We start from the raw sequence: 19,788 nt of genomic DNA, 5'->3' as shown, positions 1-19,788 counted from the left end.
TCTTTAAATGTTTTAGCAGAGCATATCAAACAAAGATGAACATATCATCACTAAGCCAATGGACAAGCTGTTTTTAAAATTTTTCAATAATTGTAGCTTGAAATAATGACCACAAGAGCAAACAACTAGTTAACCAATCACGAAGCTCTGAGAAGCAAAGCGTGATTTAAATGAAGATATGACAGTGCACTACAAAACTACAGTATGTTTTTTTCCCCAATCCATTTCCAACAGCACCTGCAAGATTGTCACAATATATTTTAATTATATGCTAGTGTAGCAAACTTGTTGGTGAAATGACATTTAAGTATTGTAAGGCTGAGAAAGCCATTCCTCAGCCAAACTTTCTATTCAGCAAATTTATCTCCACCGTCATCATCATCATTTCTCTGTGGATGTTTCCTACTCAGATTTATCTGTTATTCTTTCAGTGGTAACGCTGTGCTTGGGATTCTGTTTGATTTACACGTGCACCGTGACTGAATCAGTATATATTTTCCTTTCTGTGAGACTGCTCTGCAACAGATCATCATTTCCTAGCTAATAAAGGTCAGTTCATTGTTACTGGGATCTTTCACGTGTGAAATCCATCATCAGCCATTATAAGAAGACGGGTTATGAGACCAGAAATCTGATAGTGCTGTGATATATCATACATGTTTCATGTTTAATCTGTCCGCACATTAATGAAACTAGTATATTTTAATGACAGTTCTCTTATAAATATGTCTAGTGTAACTAGCAAAACTGGAATACAAGAACCGTGCTTATATTTACAAACACATTGAACAAGAGACTTTGAATTTCATACATGTGTATTTGACGAACGGATCATTATGGGTCTGAGTCATTAAGGAAAGGAAGTTAAAAAATGAGTACGTTTTCTCCGGGACAAACCATGTAACAATGCAAGGGGTGCAAATTAGTCCATTATTTTGTACATACGTTGAATACTGGCTGTTTTTCCATGTAGCACATTAATACTCAATAGCTTTATTTTTACACTGACATTTACAGTTGATCTAGGACATACACTACCCCAACTATAAACCTGTCCTCACATTTTAAATTTACCTCCCTCACCAATGCAACATGGTTTTACCAAGGTGCAAATTTACTCTTTTTTTTTTGCTTTCCTTTCCTTAATGAATCAGGCCCTATATGTTTTATTGCATGTAGATGGATTATACAGTATTTAAATCTCCTGCTGCTATATTTATCACATTGACACAACTATTGTGCTCACGATTAGTGTAGCTTTAAAGCCTCAGCTGCCTCGATAAGTATATCAAAGGAATTAGCAGAGTTCAGCAGGTGAGGATATTGAGAAGAGGATTACGAGAACGCAGGGGCAGAAAGGTGACAGAAGAAAGCACTCGCTTTACAATTTGTACTGATCAAATCCTTGGCTAGGATAGTGTCTTTGTGGAAGAAAGAAAAACAGTGAAGTTACGTTGAAAGAATCAGCACTGTTAAATGTATACAGCCTTCAGGTAGATGCAAAAGCAATATGATAGAGTAGGAGAGTAGTGGATAAAGAGACGTTTATCGGGGGTTCCTATACAGATCTTGCACACCTTCGAAGCTAAAAAAACACTCCATCGACTCTAACGTCCCTACGATACTGGTGTCATGTCCTGCATATAAGTCTAATCACAGACTGCTGAGAATCTGGGTTCTAATAGCCAACATACGAAACACACTGATGTACATTTATAAAAATGGGTGATAAAAAAAATTGGGCTAAAAACAGAACACTTAAAACTGCATTGGCAAAATACTCTGTATAAACACTGCAGTGACACTTTGTACCTGTTCTACGCCAGGTCTGACCTGAAGTAAGACAAACACCATTTTTTCCCCACAGCCATTACTTAGCTTTTTAATTATTATTTTTTGTGCTCTGGCATTTGCCAATAAGCTATGCCCATTTCCTAGCTAAAAAGCACCCCCCAATTTTGGTAGCAGAACAATATATATGAAAATATTCTCCACTGAATTCCCTCTCCCAGCTCTAGCAATGCTCAACTTTTATGATATACGAGTTCTGACAGTGATGTTTGGAACTCTGGAGAACACAGGATTCTGCTGCTAACTGCTGCATAATTTCTTCATTTGAAGAAGTTCCCAAGAGCCGTCATTCCCTGGGCTGCTTTTTCTCCTTATGATAATATACTACACAGTGACAACACAAAGTACTAAAATGTACAGTAAAGTACATAAGAGTAAGCCAGGGGAGCTCATAGAAAGTGGAACCCAGAAAGACTCAAAAGAGGGATAAGCAGCTGTTAATCAGGCTGACCCTGTGCTCTACAGAGTTCTGCACATAATGATCAGCACTGAGTATATTGCTATTATACTGTTATACGCTAGTCCAGGTATAAAAACCCTTAACTTTAAACCAGATATTCAGAGACTTTAAACAAATTAATTGCTTCATTTCAATGATGTTGTCATATACACATATATGAACACTAAGGGGGGAATTCAATTGCCCGCTTTACTGGTAAAAGTAGCGCAGCCTGCACATTATTACCATTATTACGGTAGTAATGCGCTTAATTACCGTTATTACGGAAGTTTCAATGCCGGCTTTTTTAACCCAGCAGAATGCCGGATTAAAATTACTGTAACAACGGTAATACATTTAAAACGGTAATACATTTAAAGCGCTAATTCGGCGGGAATTGAATTCCCCCCGTAAGTGTTGCTTCATATAGCTACAACGAGGTCAGCTAAAAAATGTAATGAGGAGGGGGCAGTGTGGGGAACGACAACCTTATGCCCAAAGCATTCTGTGATTCTAGGACTAGATAGGATTATTACTTTCTTTCCCTGGAAAAAGTTCTATTTCAAATTGCATTCATAAAATACTTGGAAACTTAAACATGTTTTGTATTTCACAAACAATCAATATCAAGTAAAAAGCACACAAGAACAACTGAAAACAGAGACATTAGCATAATAATAAGATAACTTACGACTTTTGTGGGATGGATTTCACTGCGGGTTTGTTAGTGACTTCACATCGTTCTAGAAAAAACATAAATGTTATACATGTATATGGTAATTGTGCCTAGTACAGAGGAAAATATATGCTAGACATAGTTTTATACCACCCATCTATTCAGTCTATGAGTAAACCCAGGAGTTTGTGATTACCCTCCCTTTGTCTGCTCTCTATAACATTTGAACCTACTGACTTGGCCACACCACTAAGGCTAGGTACACACTGGCCAGATAATTGCACGGAAAACCTCCAATCAGCCGTCATCCGACCGTTTGGTCAGATATCATGTGAGTGTGTATAGTGACACGATGATCTAAAGTCGTCCCAAAGTGCCGATCATCGTTTCATTTGGTCGGTCGTACTGTTTAATATTTTCCGACCAACCACCGACCGATCATATGGTGTCTATGCACTCATGCTCACGATCTCCATAGAGTTTACAGAGCCGGGCTTCTTTTCAGCTCGATGCTAGCGATGAATGTCACGGTGAATAAATGTAGAGAGTGCTGTAGAAGGAATAATTCATTTGTTCGTTCTGAGACAGAATGTTTCGTTTCAGAGTCATAGAAGCTAACAAAATTAGTTAGGACATGTGAATAGCTGTAAAAAAGGCGGTTTTAATCAGTGTGACAATAATGAATGAGTGAATGAATGAATGAATGAATGAATATTGTGCTGTCATTCTCTAAAGACTAGAGGACCAGATGAAGAGCACATATCTGAAAGTAAATCGTGTCTGTGTGCATGCATGAATCGTCAGACTGATCGGACTTTCAGTCGCAGGTACAATCGTTTGAGATAACAGGTCAGCTGGAAAATTATTCGTTGTGTACCTAGCCTAACTGTTAGCCAGTAAAAAAAATAATATCCCTTCCAGCTAGGCCACACTCCCAAGTTTTAAGAGGGTTATCTCACATAAATAAGAGTGAACAAAGAACTGTGGGAGGAGAAACAGGTGACTACAGGAGAGGAAAAAAAACAATCGGCCTCTATTTTTAGAGTTTAGTCTATCTAGCATTAACACCTTGGTAGAAGCCAAGCAAAGTGGCTCAATAAAAATATCAGTGGAAAAAATACAGTGGGAAACATTTATTTAAATGTCAAAAGCAAAAAAAAGTGCCATTTGCCATAGCAAATAATTAGATCTTGTCATTGTTGTAGTGCCTTTTAAAAAACTATATGAAATCCGATTTGCTGCTGTAGCCACACCCTTTTCCTGTGCGTTAGTTTTCATACACCCCCCCTCCTATATTTTACCAAGAAGTCAGATCAGTCGTATTGTTGTAATAATGTACAAAATAAAAAAAAGAATGACAGTATTAGGAAGTACTAAACAAAATTACACTACTCAGTTTTTATTTAACTGATAGGAATGAGTAACACTGTATTCTACTTTGTACTAATAAAACAACATCTTGTAGTGCAAATTGAATTGTAAGCCAGTACAATATGATTATCTAGGTGAACAAAAGACATACTTTGTATGCTGTATCCTGAGGTCAGATGTTGAGAGTCCTGTAAAAATAAACATAAATAAATCAAAACAGTAATCCACATATCATCTAGATATAAAGATTTAGGTCACATAGCTAGAGGCTTGCGTATTATCTCCCTCTATCAATCACATGTTTAACCTTATCTAAAATTCATAAGAATGGAGAGGGGATTAAATGATAAGGATAAATAGCCAAGATGCAAAAGGACATTATTATTTAACATTTTAGAAAATACATTATTTTCCACAAATTTCAACATTATACAGATTTGATTCAATTTTATTGGTGTTTTGATTATATAATTTTGTACATTTTGTCTGCGTTTAACAGTAAAAATATATACAGTGTAATATCATCTCTAATATTCCCTTATATTGCTAAAAGACTAGGTCAACTAATTGTATAGGACAGAATTGTAAAGTAAACATTATTAGATTTTTTTATGCAAGATGGATAGGTCAGTGTAATAGTAACGAGTTATTTTTATCCTGTTGTGTAGATTACATTATAAAAGGCACAAATATGCTTATGAACAATTACACAAATCTGGACTTGTTTATACAGACCAAAAACCATTACAGAGCGGGTAACATGCAATGGAATTAATACATTTTAATACACTTTTGTGTACTTTGTGTTATAAATGGTGTGGAATGAAGAAGAAACAATGTACAAAAATACTGTCTTGGACCTTAAGAAACTATTTGCAGAACCACACACAGATCTGAAGCTTTATATTAATGTTACTCCCATTCTCCTCACATATACTGTCAATGTGGTTGAGAGGGTAGATGGGAAAATAGTTCTCTGAAACACCAGAAATTCTGTTTACCGTTATTCCACGAAATTTCAGCTAAATTTGTGAATTGGGATGAAATTTGCTTTTGAAAGTGTCTCCAATTACAATTGGCTTCAATCTACAATTGATGGTGATCATTTACAAACGCAGCTGAGGAGCACAGCAAAATACCATGATTCTGTACCGCCCCAACCCCCGCCCACCCCCACCCCAGCAAAACTGTGAAAGTCAAATCAACGTCTGACACTCTATCCCTATAACATCGCCCCTTTCTAGTGAATACACTTTTCAATTTTGCTCCTAAAATACTGCTAAGTTTATCCTTATTTTTTCCCTTAAATAAATCATGAGTGAGGACATTGGGACATATTTATTACATGTGTCACTTTTGTGTATGTAAGTAATGTTATTACATTGCTTAGATTGGCTTAGAAACGTGTTTCTCTGCTGAAGGATGGCAGAGATGTGGTCTACACCTAAACCTTTAATGAGACTTGTTTGGTGCTTCATGATGAAGCTCTAGCCTGACAATGCATTTGGTGATGTCCTCTATGTGTAGAGTATAGTAATACTAATCTCCAATGTAGAATTCAATGCCTTCTCCCCACTTCTTATGTCATTGATTAATGGGTACTTGCATATGGGTCTGAGGGATACTTATTAATAAAATAAAACTTAAGTAAAACACAATATGCATTACCACTGGCCCTCAAATCTTGAACAAAATTGAGTTAAAGGATAACTCCACCTTACACCCCCCCCCCCAAACCCCCTGCCTCCATTTAAAGCTTTAAAACTGTATTAAAGAACATGCAGAGTCCTGGGACAAACAGGTCGAAGTACATGGAGCATAGGAGTAATATATAGGAGCCTGTGGTAAGGGGAAGTTAGTTCACTGTATCTTATATCTAATGATATGAGCTTACCTTGCTGGGAATTGAAAACTTTGACTGCTCAGCTTTACATGGGGTGTGGATTGCAGTCAGAGGAGGGGGCCATGAATGGGTCATTTCCTATTGGGCAAGAAAACAAGCTTTAGTAAAGGAGGTGAGTTTGAAAAATACATCTGAAATCCTGTAGTCTAGAACAGTGCAGATAAAGATTTTATTTTTAAGATGGGAGCCCAAATATCAGTCTGTCATTATAATATGACTTCAAAATAGGAGATTCCCAATAGAAGGTCCGAGTCATTAAGGAGAGCAAAGCATAAAAAAGGAGTAACTTTGCACCTGGGCAAAATCATGTTGCATTGGAGGGGGAGGTGAATTTAAAATATGGGGACAGATTTATAGTTGGACTAGAGCATGTCCTAGATCAACTTTAAATTTCAGTGTAAAAACAAAGCTATCAAGTATTTGTGTGTTGCATGAAAAAGCAGCCAGTATTTTCCTTATGTGTGAAATAATAATCTATTGTAACATGGTTTGTCCAGGAGCAAATTTACCACTTTTTCTGCTTTGTTCTCCTTAATGACAAAGTCCAAGAATGATATTCTAGTGACCATTAATACAGATTCTAGGACCCCACTTGGCATCTCGACCTACAGACTGCACACCCACAGTCCAGAGCCTCATGTCCTCTATAATATAAATCTACTTAATGCTCATCAATGTTATGTTAATTGGATGGCCACCATCCCTGTAACATTTAGGAGTTTTTGCTGAACTCTAGCAGACAAACACAAATAGTTCTTAGCGAGGAGAGACGATACCTTCAACACAAACCTTTATTTCCCCAGAGAATTATTTTAAGCCATTATGACCATTTCATGTTAAATGATTAATGTTTTCCCCGTACTTCCCAATTAAAATGGAAAATGGATCTTCAAAGAAACCACAGCACATCAGATATCTCTGCATTTACTTAATTTGTTTACTGTAAAGCCAGGATATAATCAACTCGCACAAGCACTGACACAAAAAACCTCCCGGAAAGATCAGCATTTATTGCGTGACCTGACCTTGCCAGGTTGGTGACCTGAACCAGTTTTCCTGTGTGTGAACAACTATAAACAATATAGCTGCAGCGTTATACTGTGGATTTCACTGAACTGTCTGGAGTATCCGATTCAAGTGCTCTTGTCCATCTTCATTGAGCACTATTGATTACTTCAAAATTCTATTAATGGATGTTTAATATGACTCTAAACTCAGAAGAAGTTATTTATGGTACTTCCAGACATGTACAAAATGTCCTTTCATTTTAGTGTCATTTTTGTATTTTCTTTTGATAGGGTAATATATAGACATTGTCAGATTTGCACAACATCATCTAATATATATATATATATATATATATAAAAGAATAACTAACGTGGCTTGGCTGCATTTATGTGACTACTAAAGGAAGAGGAATGGCTCCACAATTCATCAAATTTTGGCCAATCAGGGAATCTCAATTTAATTTGTGGTACACAATATATGGGTTTCTCACATATAAATAACCAATACATATATAAGAACCTACTGACACAATTTTTTGTTCAATGTATATGATTTGTGGGCTGAACCCCCTGTGGCTCATGCCTCCGTCACTAGTTCTCTATGAATTGACGGGCTGCTCCCTCATGAATAACTCTGTCTCTGGCCCACAAAATGTCTGCCTCCACTGTAAGGATGTGATGGGTAGCCTTTAACATAATCATCCCTATTTATTCAACTGTCTTTTGTCAAACATAAGAAATGTGTGCATACTTTGGGGCCTACTTTTAATAATTTTTTTCATCGAAAATGAACAGACGCAAATCTAACTATCGTTAGATCCTTAGTGCATCGCATATCTGCTGCTTTGCATTTCGCTTCAGAATCCAGAGCAGTCCCCATAAATGTGTATGGGGACTGCTCTGTACCACAATTTAACAAGTTCCTGAGCTGGCGTATATTACCGTATTTAATAGTTTTCAGGCCTATTCAGTTCTACTCTGAAGAGCAGAGCTTCCCAGAGCATGACTGGAGGGATCATGCGATCCCTTCCTCTCATATGCAGCATCGTCTCCTCAGAAATGTTTGTGTGCATGCCAGAGGTTTTCACTATGCCCACATGAGTTTGACGGAGGACACTGGGATCACAGTCTTCATTGAAAGAGAAGAGGGAGTGAAAAGGTAAGTTTTGTACTTTACAGGAATAGCAGTGTTTTTAGTGACTGCTGTTCCTGTTGAAGATTTTTAATAAATATGTCATGAAAAATAGGGGCCTTTGTGTCAAACACTTTCATGTATGCCATTAATAATAAATGAAACCAAAAAAAAAAAAAAACATAAAAATTTTGGCTTAAATTTCAATTTTACAGTATATGAAACCAAAAATAAATTTGCTAAAATTTGAAATAATGGAACAATGGCTCAAGTTAATTTTAAATAATTTCTAGTGACATGAACCTGCAGTTACATCAGTTACAGAAGGTGACTCCTGCATTCTGTATATCTTACAGGGTATTGGTGTGCTTTCCGAAATACATGGCCCCTGAGGCTTGGGGTATATTTACCAGAGCTGGACTGAAAAGCAGCCATGGCACACAAATGACACCAGGGACACCAGGGACTATATTTACTAAACCACGGGTTTGAAAAAGTGTAGATGTTGCCTATAGCAACCAATCAGATTCTAGCTTTCATTTATTTAGTACTTTATACAAACAACATGACAGCTAGAATCTGATTGGTTGCTATAGGCAACATCTCCACTTTTTGAAACCCGCAGTTTAGTAAATCTAGCCCTTAATCTCCATATCTGACACAGCAAAGGGAATGTGTTCCTGACACAAGACATGTGGCATTGATGAGCCAAAATAAAAAGAAATTCACATAATAGTGCTCTAAACACAGAAGACAACATTACAAAAAGAGGAATTATTTTCCATTTCTGTGAATATTGGTTATACCATTATTTTCCATATTTCTGTGTATTTTGACTCGAGAATATTACAAGCTTAATTATAAGAAATCCAAGATTGTTGTAAATTAAATGCGAAGTAGGCCAAATGCTATTCAACATGTGTAACGATTTAGAGCAGAATTGGTTGGACGTCAAATCGCTGTATAAAAGCAGTCCTTGATTTATGTCCACGTTATTTGAACTTCACATAATTCTAAAATCATGTTAACCGATGCACAAGATATTTGGATTAGTGTGGCAAAAAAAGCTATTTTTGTCATAGCAAAGATTAAACAAATACTTGAAATCCAGCAACTTATTGGCTCCCATGTTAACAAAGTTTTTAGATGAAGTAATATAGGCATCTCCCTCTCAGCAGAATGTTCAAACGATTGGTAATTAGTAGCATATGCCTTAGTTGTTGCAGTTGGTCACGCTCCCTTTGCTCATTTAAAAAGGCAATGTTTTCTTATTACAAACCCTCAGGTACATACAAGAACAAGTAAAGATCTCAAGCAGATTTATGCATTTTTTTCTTGCAGGAAAAAAAAAGTACATGAAGTTACAGAGAAAACCTTAAATGGAAATAAATGTAGTACAGTACGAACCTAAACTGAATATTTTATACGGCACAAAAAGTACTGAAACTAATCTAAATGTGTCTCACATCAAGCGTTTCCAAAATGTTAGTGTTATAAAATGACTCTCTGCAATGATGTATTTACAGGCTCCTTAAAGAAGGATCTTAGATCACAGAAAACATTTTTATCAAGATCTGGACAACCCTACAAGCAGCCCTTGGGCTTAAGCCTAAATACTGATTAGTATTTGGCAAAACGTGTTAGACTTATGCTGAGTTGGGCGTACACCCATTTACTTTGCGTAAAATCCAAAATTAGTGCTGTGAATGCCCACTAAATAATATGCAGATTTGGTACTATCAGTAGCTATATCAATACACCGATCAGTAGCTATATCAATTGGGGGTGCCAGGCTGGGCTAGAGAGCAGGGGGGCACCTGCCCCCTGGCCGGTCTCATAGTGGGCGACCTTGGGCTGGGTTACTGGGACGCCTGCATTTATTTCCATTAAAATATTCCAAATAGGCTGCAGAGTGGCATCTTGCCCTCCCCCATCCCCCTCCGGACTTAAATTTGCCAGCCCTCCTCCATACATAGTGATGATGATGGCGGCTACTTCTGGCTGATTGATTGCGGATTCACCTCTGATGCCAATAGTGCTTTGTTCATTGCTTGTGCAATGAACAAATGATTTTGTGGGTGTATTTTATAATTAATTTTTTGCTTCGTACATGAGAAATTAAACTATACCTGCTGTACTAACAAGTTTTGCAAAATGATGTAAGCGCGAAGTAACCAGCAGAGGCAGAACTCGTGAGCTGTGGGCCCCAATGCAGGGAAGTGGGAAACCGGGGCCCACAGCTCACTAGGTCACCACGCTATCTCCAAGGGCCCCGGTGCACTGCACCTGCTGCACCAATGGTAGTTCCCCCTTTCACCATCAGCCAATCACAAGCAGTCAACATGTGAAAACGCTTGTGATTGGGCTTGTTGATAATTTAGGCCACGTGCATATGAATTCAGAAAAGAACATATGAGGTAAGCCGGGCATTTTGCATTTTTTTTTATTTTAGAATCCAAGTCAAATTTACTGTGATTTTTTACAGAATTTCTGGGCGTTCATGTTACTTTGTAATCTTCAAACACCTCAGAGGTGTCCTTTTGTGGGTAGAAAGCTGTACGACCTCCAGCAAAACACTGTACGACCTTGTAAATATTTTCGTTCCACAAAATTAAAACTAGTTTTTGCATATGTGCACATAAATAGGCACAGTTATCTGGCTAATCGTACTTAGCGAGGAACAGCCTGATTGGTTCAACATTAACTTTTGTACCTTACCTTCAAAATAATGCTATATATTGTACAGCATAAACTGTATTGTATGAAATGTCTGAACCATTCTGAAAAAAGTTGCTCACGGTATGATGCTGTGCCTTAATTGCCCAATCTCCTGGATGTCCAGGTAATTCCCGAATTCCAGGTACTATTCTGGAGTCCCAGAAGAGCAGGCCACCCTCACACATCCTGCCCACTTCCTAACGAAGTGGCTTGGATGGGTAACCTCAATGATGCAAGTTGGCGCAAATCTCGCCACTTTGGCCCCATCCCTGCATCACAATTTTGCAGTTGCAGCATTTCTAGATGATGGGGCAGGATCAAAATTATGCCATTCATGGAACCACAACCCCCGGCACTAACTTGACCTTCTCCTGGATAGTGGAATGTCAGAAAGATGGAAAGCATGTGCTGGCATATTTCTGGGAAAGTTTGTTCAACATCCTTAGTCCTGGACAACTTGTACTGCAGATGCCCATCTCCTGTTTACATGGAGCAGATAATTGTCATTACTTTCAGTTTCAGATAAATTAGAGCACCGGCCACTTTGAGGGAGATCATCATCACGGCTTTGATTCAAGTGAGGATAACAGTGAACAAATGAACTTAAGTCTAAAAAAACACATTTATCACACTCACATGTTTTTATAATCACCTTGTGCAAATTTTGTGATTTCATTTCTTGAATTTAGTCTTTTTAACACTAAGAGCAATTTTTACTGTATGTATAGATACCATTTTACGGTGTCCGCTCTTTTAACCACTTTTTAAGCTACAAGATCCTTTCTATGTAGATAAGTGTAGTACATTCAATGTACCAAATAACAATTACATAGTATACGCACAGCTTCAACCTTATCGTTAACTCTTTATTTTACTGTGCTATCCTTACAGTATCCCTCAGTATCAACTTAGCAAAGCCGCTTTGTAAATTAAAGAAGCTGTGTTCATTTCACAAAGGAAACCATTACTAAAGCAGCCTAAACACGTTACTAAATCCACTTCTTTGATTCCCGGTTCAGCTTTTCAAAAGAGAGCTTTTCAAAGGCCCCGTTTTAAGAGTGTCTGACATTCTGCAACTGCAATAATGTTCTATGTATATACAGTTTAAGGAATAGAGATATTAAAATGGTTGCCAAGCTGTATGGTACAAAGACTTCCGTCTTTGGAAGTGTACCATTTATGTGGTTTTTAATAACCACAAGAATTTTTTTCCCCTGTCCTGTGGGAGATGGGCTGAGTTTGTAGACGTTACGAAGACAAGCGCTTTATAGAACACACAGAATTGTTTGTTCACAGAGATAGAAGTACAAATTAATCACTGGCATATGACAAGTAGAACATGACATTTGCTGGTATAGTGTGTATTCAGAAATGGAAAAGCTTCTTTAGCTTTTATACAAAAGGAAAGCTTTCTTGGGTTTTTCAAATCCAATAAATTGTGTTTCTTTACCATCTAACCTCTTTCTATGCCTAAAATTATTTTCTGAAAATAAAAATTAAAGTCAGTAAAATGCGTTAAAGGGTAATAGAGGATGGTGTCAGGTGGGTACATATAAAAATAAAAGTGCTTTATGTAAATCTAGGCGACTTTGCCTTGCCAAACTATACTGCTACATCTCCCAAATGGCTCATTTAGAAATTTGGGGTATAAGACCCAGATTACCATGATCCCCATTTTGGAATTACTCAAGCAAACAGCCAGTTGTCACACTAGTTTTCATATTTTACTGTTTGGTGCTTGCCCCCAAACGATTAGCTCCCCTGCTTCTACAAGCTTTAAAGATTTGGAACACTGTCCGTGTTATACTCCACAGTGAGGGTGTGGATCCCTGTACCCTCCCTTGGGGTCTAACTAAGCTTGCCAAATTGAAATCATTGAATGGGGGTTCTATGTGGTCAAGCCATGGAATTTATGCTATGCTGATGGGGTCCTCAGAACATCTGCACAACATAAAATGGAATTCACGCTCCCCAACATAAGACTTTAGAAGATTTACTGTTATTTGCAGCTTCCGCATGCCTTAATGGCCCACTTTAAATGGGGAGTCCATTCCCTTAGAGACGCTCCTATATACATCCTGCTCCAGCTCTTGGGTTGCTCAAAACTCACTTCCTTTATCTATCCATATTTACTAAGTGAATACACTAAAAATACCCTTGTACAACTGCGGGAGAAGTGGTTGGTGGATCTTGGCCCTGTCCAGGATGAGAAATGGGAGATAATCCTAAGTAGGTCCTGCAGTTCGACTGCCTCTTTGATGTTCCAGGAGATTCAGATCTATATTCTACATAGAGAGTATATTAATCCTTGTAGACTTGCTATAGTTAGACCAAACCACTCATGTTCATAAATGTGGCAACTTATGTACTATTTCTAGTATGTCATATGGCGGTGCCCTAGAATTAAGCACTTTTGGTCCAGAGTTATTAAATGTATCAACAAAACTGTGGATGGGCCCGGTATTCTCACCAAGCACCTGGCTATTTGATTTGAAGTTGCAGGATATGGTAACTAGACAGACGCATCAATACTTACTAAATGTATTAATGGTAGCTAAGACCTGTATAGGTAGAAAGTGGATGGCCTCTGTTAGTCCTCATGTTCGTGATTGGATGACATGGTAGGTCATGAGCGTTTTGTCTATACTAGTTAGAAACGCCCATTGAAATATGAAAACATATGGGGAGGATGACTGGACTCCTCCTTTGCCTTACTCTCCATGGCGAGATCCTCTCTACTGAATTAGACCAGCGGGCACTCTTCATCTTGATTCCCTTTATATTGCTTCCTCTCTTTCACTGACAACATTGTTCACCTTTTCTGTTTTATATTGTTACATGAATTGCAAATATCTCTGCAATGTATACAGCGGTATACTCATGTTATCCATGACTGATACCCCTGAAACTAATGACTTATTCAGCACAACATTCTATTGTATAGTATGTGATGCTTGTTTGTCTGCGGTTACTGTTTTAATTCTGTTTTTTGGGGGGAGATTTGGTCTTGTTTGTTAGCTCCTTTATACAGTGACATACAAACTGGTCAAGTAAGAAAAATTCCTCCTCTGGGATTCCCTTCTTATGTGCCCTTGGGTATCCAGAAAGGAGGAACAGATGTGCAGATATCAGTGCAGTGTAGTGTTTTGACAAACTCTCCATTCACCCCATTGTTCAACTGATTAATTTTGACTACAGAATGCAAAAGTGCAAGTTCCAATAGTTCGTATGTTGGGGCTTTCATGTGACCTTACGTCACAGAGGTGAAGCAGTGGTATTGTGGGAAGGGACGTGCCTGTTAAAATGCTCCACTGTGCAGGACGCAACAGTTTTGGTCCTCTTTGTCAACTGCTGCTTTCGTCAGTAGTCCCCTTGGACATTCTACAAAGGACATTTCTTAACGTGCAAATGTCCTTTTATTTGTATGTTAAAACAAGGATATCCTGACACTAGATGTCCTGATTTTCTGTGGAATGACTCACAATTTCCCATCCACATGGCTACATGGAGACAAAGCTGACACATTAGGGGTATGGTCAGGGTAGATGAGAACATTATCTATTTTAACAATTTTTTATTTTATAATGTGTGTTTTTGGAAGCAGGGTCATAACTCTGCCTCAATGGGCCCCATAGAAAGATATGCGAGCCCGAGGATGTATAGGTCCCGTTGTGATCTACTGAGAATGCTTGGTCCCGGCATATGCACCGTAGAATTTCTACTTTCAGCTCCACCGTAGTGGATGAAAACTGATCCTTGTGTACAAAATGTGGAAGTGCTGGATACTTCATCATTATTGAGGACCAGAAGGTTTATTGTAGGGCAGCCCTAAAAGGCACAGTGAACACCTGATCCATGTAAACTAATCTAATAGTAGCTGGTATGTCAGTAACTACAACATCCAGATATATTATGTACTAGTGCTGATAATAGGTGTCTCTTGTGACTTGTCAAGGTCCTTAGTGGTTTAAACATGTTGGATGTCTGAACTTTATTTCCCCAAGTGGTGCATTGACACCCCAATCATTCCACATCCCCAATAATCCCACATCAGGAGCCTACAACAGTACTCTGCTCCTTCCATGTACTGCAATTAAAAAAAAAAGTAATTACAAAAAACAATTGGAAAAACACAAACAAACAAAAGAGCTGGAGTCTAGTAAAGCACAGAGATGCCTCTAATGACAGCACTGTTCACACACAAACTGTATACTTGACCTAGAAAAATGTTTCCTACATTGTTTAGTCTATGGCTTTTTCACCTAATTCAACCTTCGATTTGTAACGTACATTCCATGTAATACAATAATTCCTCTTCCAGCCTATGACTCAGCACCGTAGTTGTATCCCTCTGGAATTATACCGTTACATAGAGCAAAATAGCATTCACTTTAAACAGCAACTAAGCATTCCGAAGTAATTCCTATTAATATTTTTCTTTGATGGAAATGTGGAGTTCTGTGACTCACTTTCAAAGGACGTGTTCACATGGAGGGCGTAGATGTCTATGTAAGAGACTTAGTTGGAGAATACCGGGGCCTAGTTTTTAGTAGTTACAATCACATCTCACTTGTCAGCTTCAATAAAGGAGAATTCCAGTCTCCATATGTATTTTTGTTAACCTAAAATAAACTTCCCCATAACTAGTAAAAAAGCGAATTGCCCAGTAAGCTCCATTGACTTTCCAAATTCTCCAAACTCTGAGACCTGGAAAATACCTTGAGCTAGAGGATTGCTGATGTAAATTTAAATAAACTTAAATAAAATGTACGTCACTAAACTAACATCATAGCATCCAAAATTTGTGTTAAAAATATCTTTGCTTTGTAGTATAACAAAACAAACAAATCCAACATTTGTTAATTTTATTTATTTTAACAAACAACAGATACTCAAAAGTAATGATTTTACTGACATTTTAATGCAGTAAGATGTGATTTTCAAAAAAGTTTTATAACACTTATCTTTACTATGCTTCTGATAATGTACACTACATGAAAATACTGTCTTTTTATAAGAGAGAAACACATGTTTAACCAATGTATTCTGGCTTGGAAAAAAGTAAGTATTTTGTTACTATGTAAAAGGCTTTAAAATGACTATTGTTATGTTTTACACAGTGATGCTCAAGTGCATTGGATTGCTTCCTTAACCTCGATGCATACGGGAATGCTTCCTGCTATTAGTCAGGCCTGGCATGGATGTTATACGCACAGCTATGAGGAGGTATAAATGTTACTGCAGCTTGCTGCCAATCGTATTTACATTTCTGCCTGGCAATTTTTCCCCAATTTAGTTTTGGCGTCGACTGATGCTTGTGGAGATCTGATGACTGAACAGTCAGAAGGCAACAACAGATTGCCAGCCAAATGCTATATCAGTATGCAGTCTGAACATGCATTGGACTTGTGCACAGTGAACGTACATTTTGTGCCTTGTCGGTCAGTGTATCTCTCTACAACTCTGTACTTGCAAATTTACTTAATAACCTCTTCAGGTTGTATTTTACGTGTGCCAGGCCCAGTCATGGGAACACGTGTTTTGTATCACATTTGTTGTCTCATTTTGGATTGTAAGTTTTATAGAGCACGGCCTCGACAATGTAATAAAGTCATCATCTTCATTACACTCATCTGCAGAGGCACAACGATTCCAGTGCCTGCACTTGCTGTTTTCCAGTGTTCGGACACACTGACAACATTGCACTGCTCCTCACCAGCTATTTAATAAACAGGCCAGGCTAGTTTGTGTATAGACTCAACTTGCTGTATTCTGGACTTTCTCCCTGATCCTTGTAGAACTCTGGTATCTCTGACCTCTGCCTGGAGTGTGCCAATGCACAGATTGTTTGTCAGGAAGAAAGAGGAGAAATGTATGCTACCTTATTCAGCAAGATTTACCTAGTGCATTTTATTAATACAGTTAAGGGAAAATAGGAACTGTTACACTAAAGATACAGTGCAAGAATGAGAGTTGTAGCCAAGTGGAGAGACATAGTCCCCAAAGTGAGCAAGTGTAAGCTCTGGAGACGAGCGAGCACGATTAGACCTGATAATGAGTGATGTTATTTGCACCGCTAGACTCAACTGGGAGCATTAATAAATAGCAAGGAGGAATTATGTATATACAAGAGAAGGCAATACTTGCCAACTCTCCAAGAATGTCAGGGATACTCTCGAATTCCCTGTAGGTCTCCCAGGAGAGCTGGCAATTCTCCAGCATACTGCCCGCTTCATGGTGAAGTGGGTGTGATGGGGGCTTTGATGAAGCGATTTGCCAGCAATCACATCATTTAGGCCCTGCCACCACAACACAATGACTTGAGAGCATCATTTAGCCTGCGGTGTGGGGACAAAATGTTGCGATTCATTGCACCCCTGTCCCCTCTGCACTGCCAGAGGGGACAGGGGGCGGGGGGGGGGACGACTGAAAAGTTGGAAAGTATGGAGAATACATAATAAAATTTACTATTAAAATAAATGTCATTTTTATGTAACAGGCCAGTGCATCCTATACAAACTAACACAGTTGGAAGTAAATCCATGCTTTTAGTAGAGATGAGCAAACTGTTTAAAACTGTTCAGTGGAATATTACAACATTTCACAGTGGAATTTGGTCTTAAGTGTTCCAAACAGAAATAGCCTATGATTTTTGTTCCAACACTATTCCTTTCAGTTCTTTTCAGTGTCATAACGTGAAACACGGGTCACACTATAAGAGGCTCTGTCACACTAACTGCTTCTGTGGGGAGGCTTGAGATTAGAGGGAGAGAGACAGAAAAAGAGCAAGTGAAAGAGTAATAAAGAGAGAGTAAAAAGGTGAGGCTGTCGCTATCACTGTTGCTTCTGAGCCTTGTAACACATTGGTCAGCCAAGGAGGCATATGCATTTGAGATTTCTGCTGACCTTAGCACTGTCTTTGGTGTTGCAGAGTTGGATGAAGCACTAGTTCACTCTGCAGTAACTCCTCAGCATGGACACGCTGTATGTATGTAGTTCTCTGGCCTTGCTGTCCCTGAGCACGCAGCATAGTTCTCTCTGTGTGTGTGTGTGTGTGTGTGTGTGTGTGTTAGGGAATTTATATTGTAAGCTCCTATGAGGATGACTGATGTGAGTGAGTTCTCTGTACAGCGCTGTGGAATTAGTAGCGCTATATAAATAGCTGATGATGATGATAGTTTAGGTGGTGTTTCCTGGGCACCATCTCCTCTGTGTGGGAGGTCTGTGATCTACCACATGGCAGGACAATGCGTGACTCTGAGATTGTCACAGTCTTATTTGCAATGCTTCAGTTTGACAGGATTGACCAGGTAGCCATATGGGAACTTGAGGCCCTGACACATGTATTGTGCACCTAGATATGCTATTGAGCTACGACAGAGGCTTCAGTCTTGAACTCTTTTGCGTAATTAAAGGGTATTCCAAGTCTGAGTAGAGCCTCTCCTACCAGAGATGCCATTCTTCTCTCCCACAGTCACCATCAGAGCTGTAATTAGAAATGTTAGCACCTGGGGCAAGAAGGAATTGTGCCAACCCCCAAACATAACCAAATCAACGTAAAATATTAATTCCCAGAGCCCCTTCACATATGAGGCAGTTCTCCCTCTTGCACAGCCCTAGTTACGGCCCTGGTCACCATCATGACCAGTATGTAGAAAGCAGGACCAGAGAGGTATAGGAAGTGACGGAAGGAGTCAGAGGGAGACCGTTTCACTGGGTTGCTACATCTGTGGCAAAGTGTTGTCCAAAGGTGAAATGGAGTTGGACACGTGTAACTCAGTCATGTACCAGCATGGATCACTTTGCCGTATGGTCAACTGAAATCCTCTACAAGCTCCTTGGTTGCTTAGGTCTGTGCCACCTGTTTCTGAATCTCAAGGATCATGATCGAACTGAGATTGACCTTGGATGATATTAGACTCTACCTCTAATTAAATTCTTAGGGGGGTATTCAATTGTTAGCGAGTTCGTTAAAATACTCGCGCTCGAAAAATATTTCCGTTAATACGATAATCTTCACGCAAATACCGTTAATACGGTAATTTACTCGCTGGATTTCAGCTCGCAGCAGCTGAAAACCAGCGAGTAATTACCGTATTAACGGTAATATTTTTCGAGCGCAAGTATTTTAGCGAACTCGCTAACAATTGAATACCCCTATTAGTTCTACTTTCCCTCCTTCCCCACCTGATCCTTCATGAGTGGCGCCTTAATTAAGCATTGAATTCGGAGTCATTGACAAGTTTTGTGAAAGCAATATGCTGCATAGTTGTACAGATCTCACATGACAACTGCCAGGTTGACCTTGCAGACTTTTATTTTGCATCAACATTTTTGATGAATACTTTTCACAGCTGAAAGAGGAAAAGGAAAACAAACACAATTATGTAGATGGAGCATGTTTATTTTAGATAAATGGTGCAATGCAATGACCCATAAAAACAGATGACACGCTGGATCACACAACAGTAGCCCCATCCCCTCGACTGTAATTCAATGGTAGCAAGACAGAGTGAGACCAGAACAGCCGTGCAACAGCAGCTCAACTGCACTGTTCACTTAGGGAAAAAATGCTTAGGAGTCTATTTAACAAAAAGCAGAGACTTACCTCTTCTTTATCCAGTTCAAAGTAAAATAAACACATTATACAGCTAAATTAGCCTAACCTATAGTTTGCACAAAACGACTAAG

General features: G+C 38.7%; 1 protein-coding gene across 5 annotated transcripts in view; it reads right to left on the bottom strand.

The window, feature by feature from the left end:
- AFF2 (ALF transcription elongation factor 2) overlaps window positions 1-19,788 on the bottom strand; it is a 422,546-nt gene that overhangs the window by 150,719 nt on the left and 252,039 nt on the right. For 4 of the 5 annotated variants that reach the window (XM_075187324.1, XM_075187326.1, XM_075187328.1 and 1 more), the window contains 3 exons: window positions 6,232-6,318; window positions 4,489-4,525; window positions 2,982-3,033 (listed from right to left, as the gene is read on the bottom strand). In XM_075187324.1, coding sequence (XP_075043425.1) covers window positions 2,982-3,033; window positions 4,489-4,525; window positions 6,232-6,318 — 176 coding nt within the window. The remainder of the gene's footprint in view (window positions 1-2,981; window positions 3,034-4,488; window positions 4,526-6,231; window positions 6,319-19,788) is intronic. The other variant, XM_075187329.1, reaches the window with a different exon arrangement.

The sequence above is a fragment of the Mixophyes fleayi genome, chromosome 9 (genome assembly GCF_038048845.1).
Source record: "Mixophyes fleayi isolate aMixFle1 chromosome 9, aMixFle1.hap1, whole genome shotgun sequence".
Classification (NCBI taxonomy): Eukaryota; Metazoa; Chordata; class Amphibia; order Anura; family Limnodynastidae; genus Mixophyes; species Mixophyes fleayi.
This window is presented reverse-complemented; position numbering and strand designations above follow the sequence as displayed.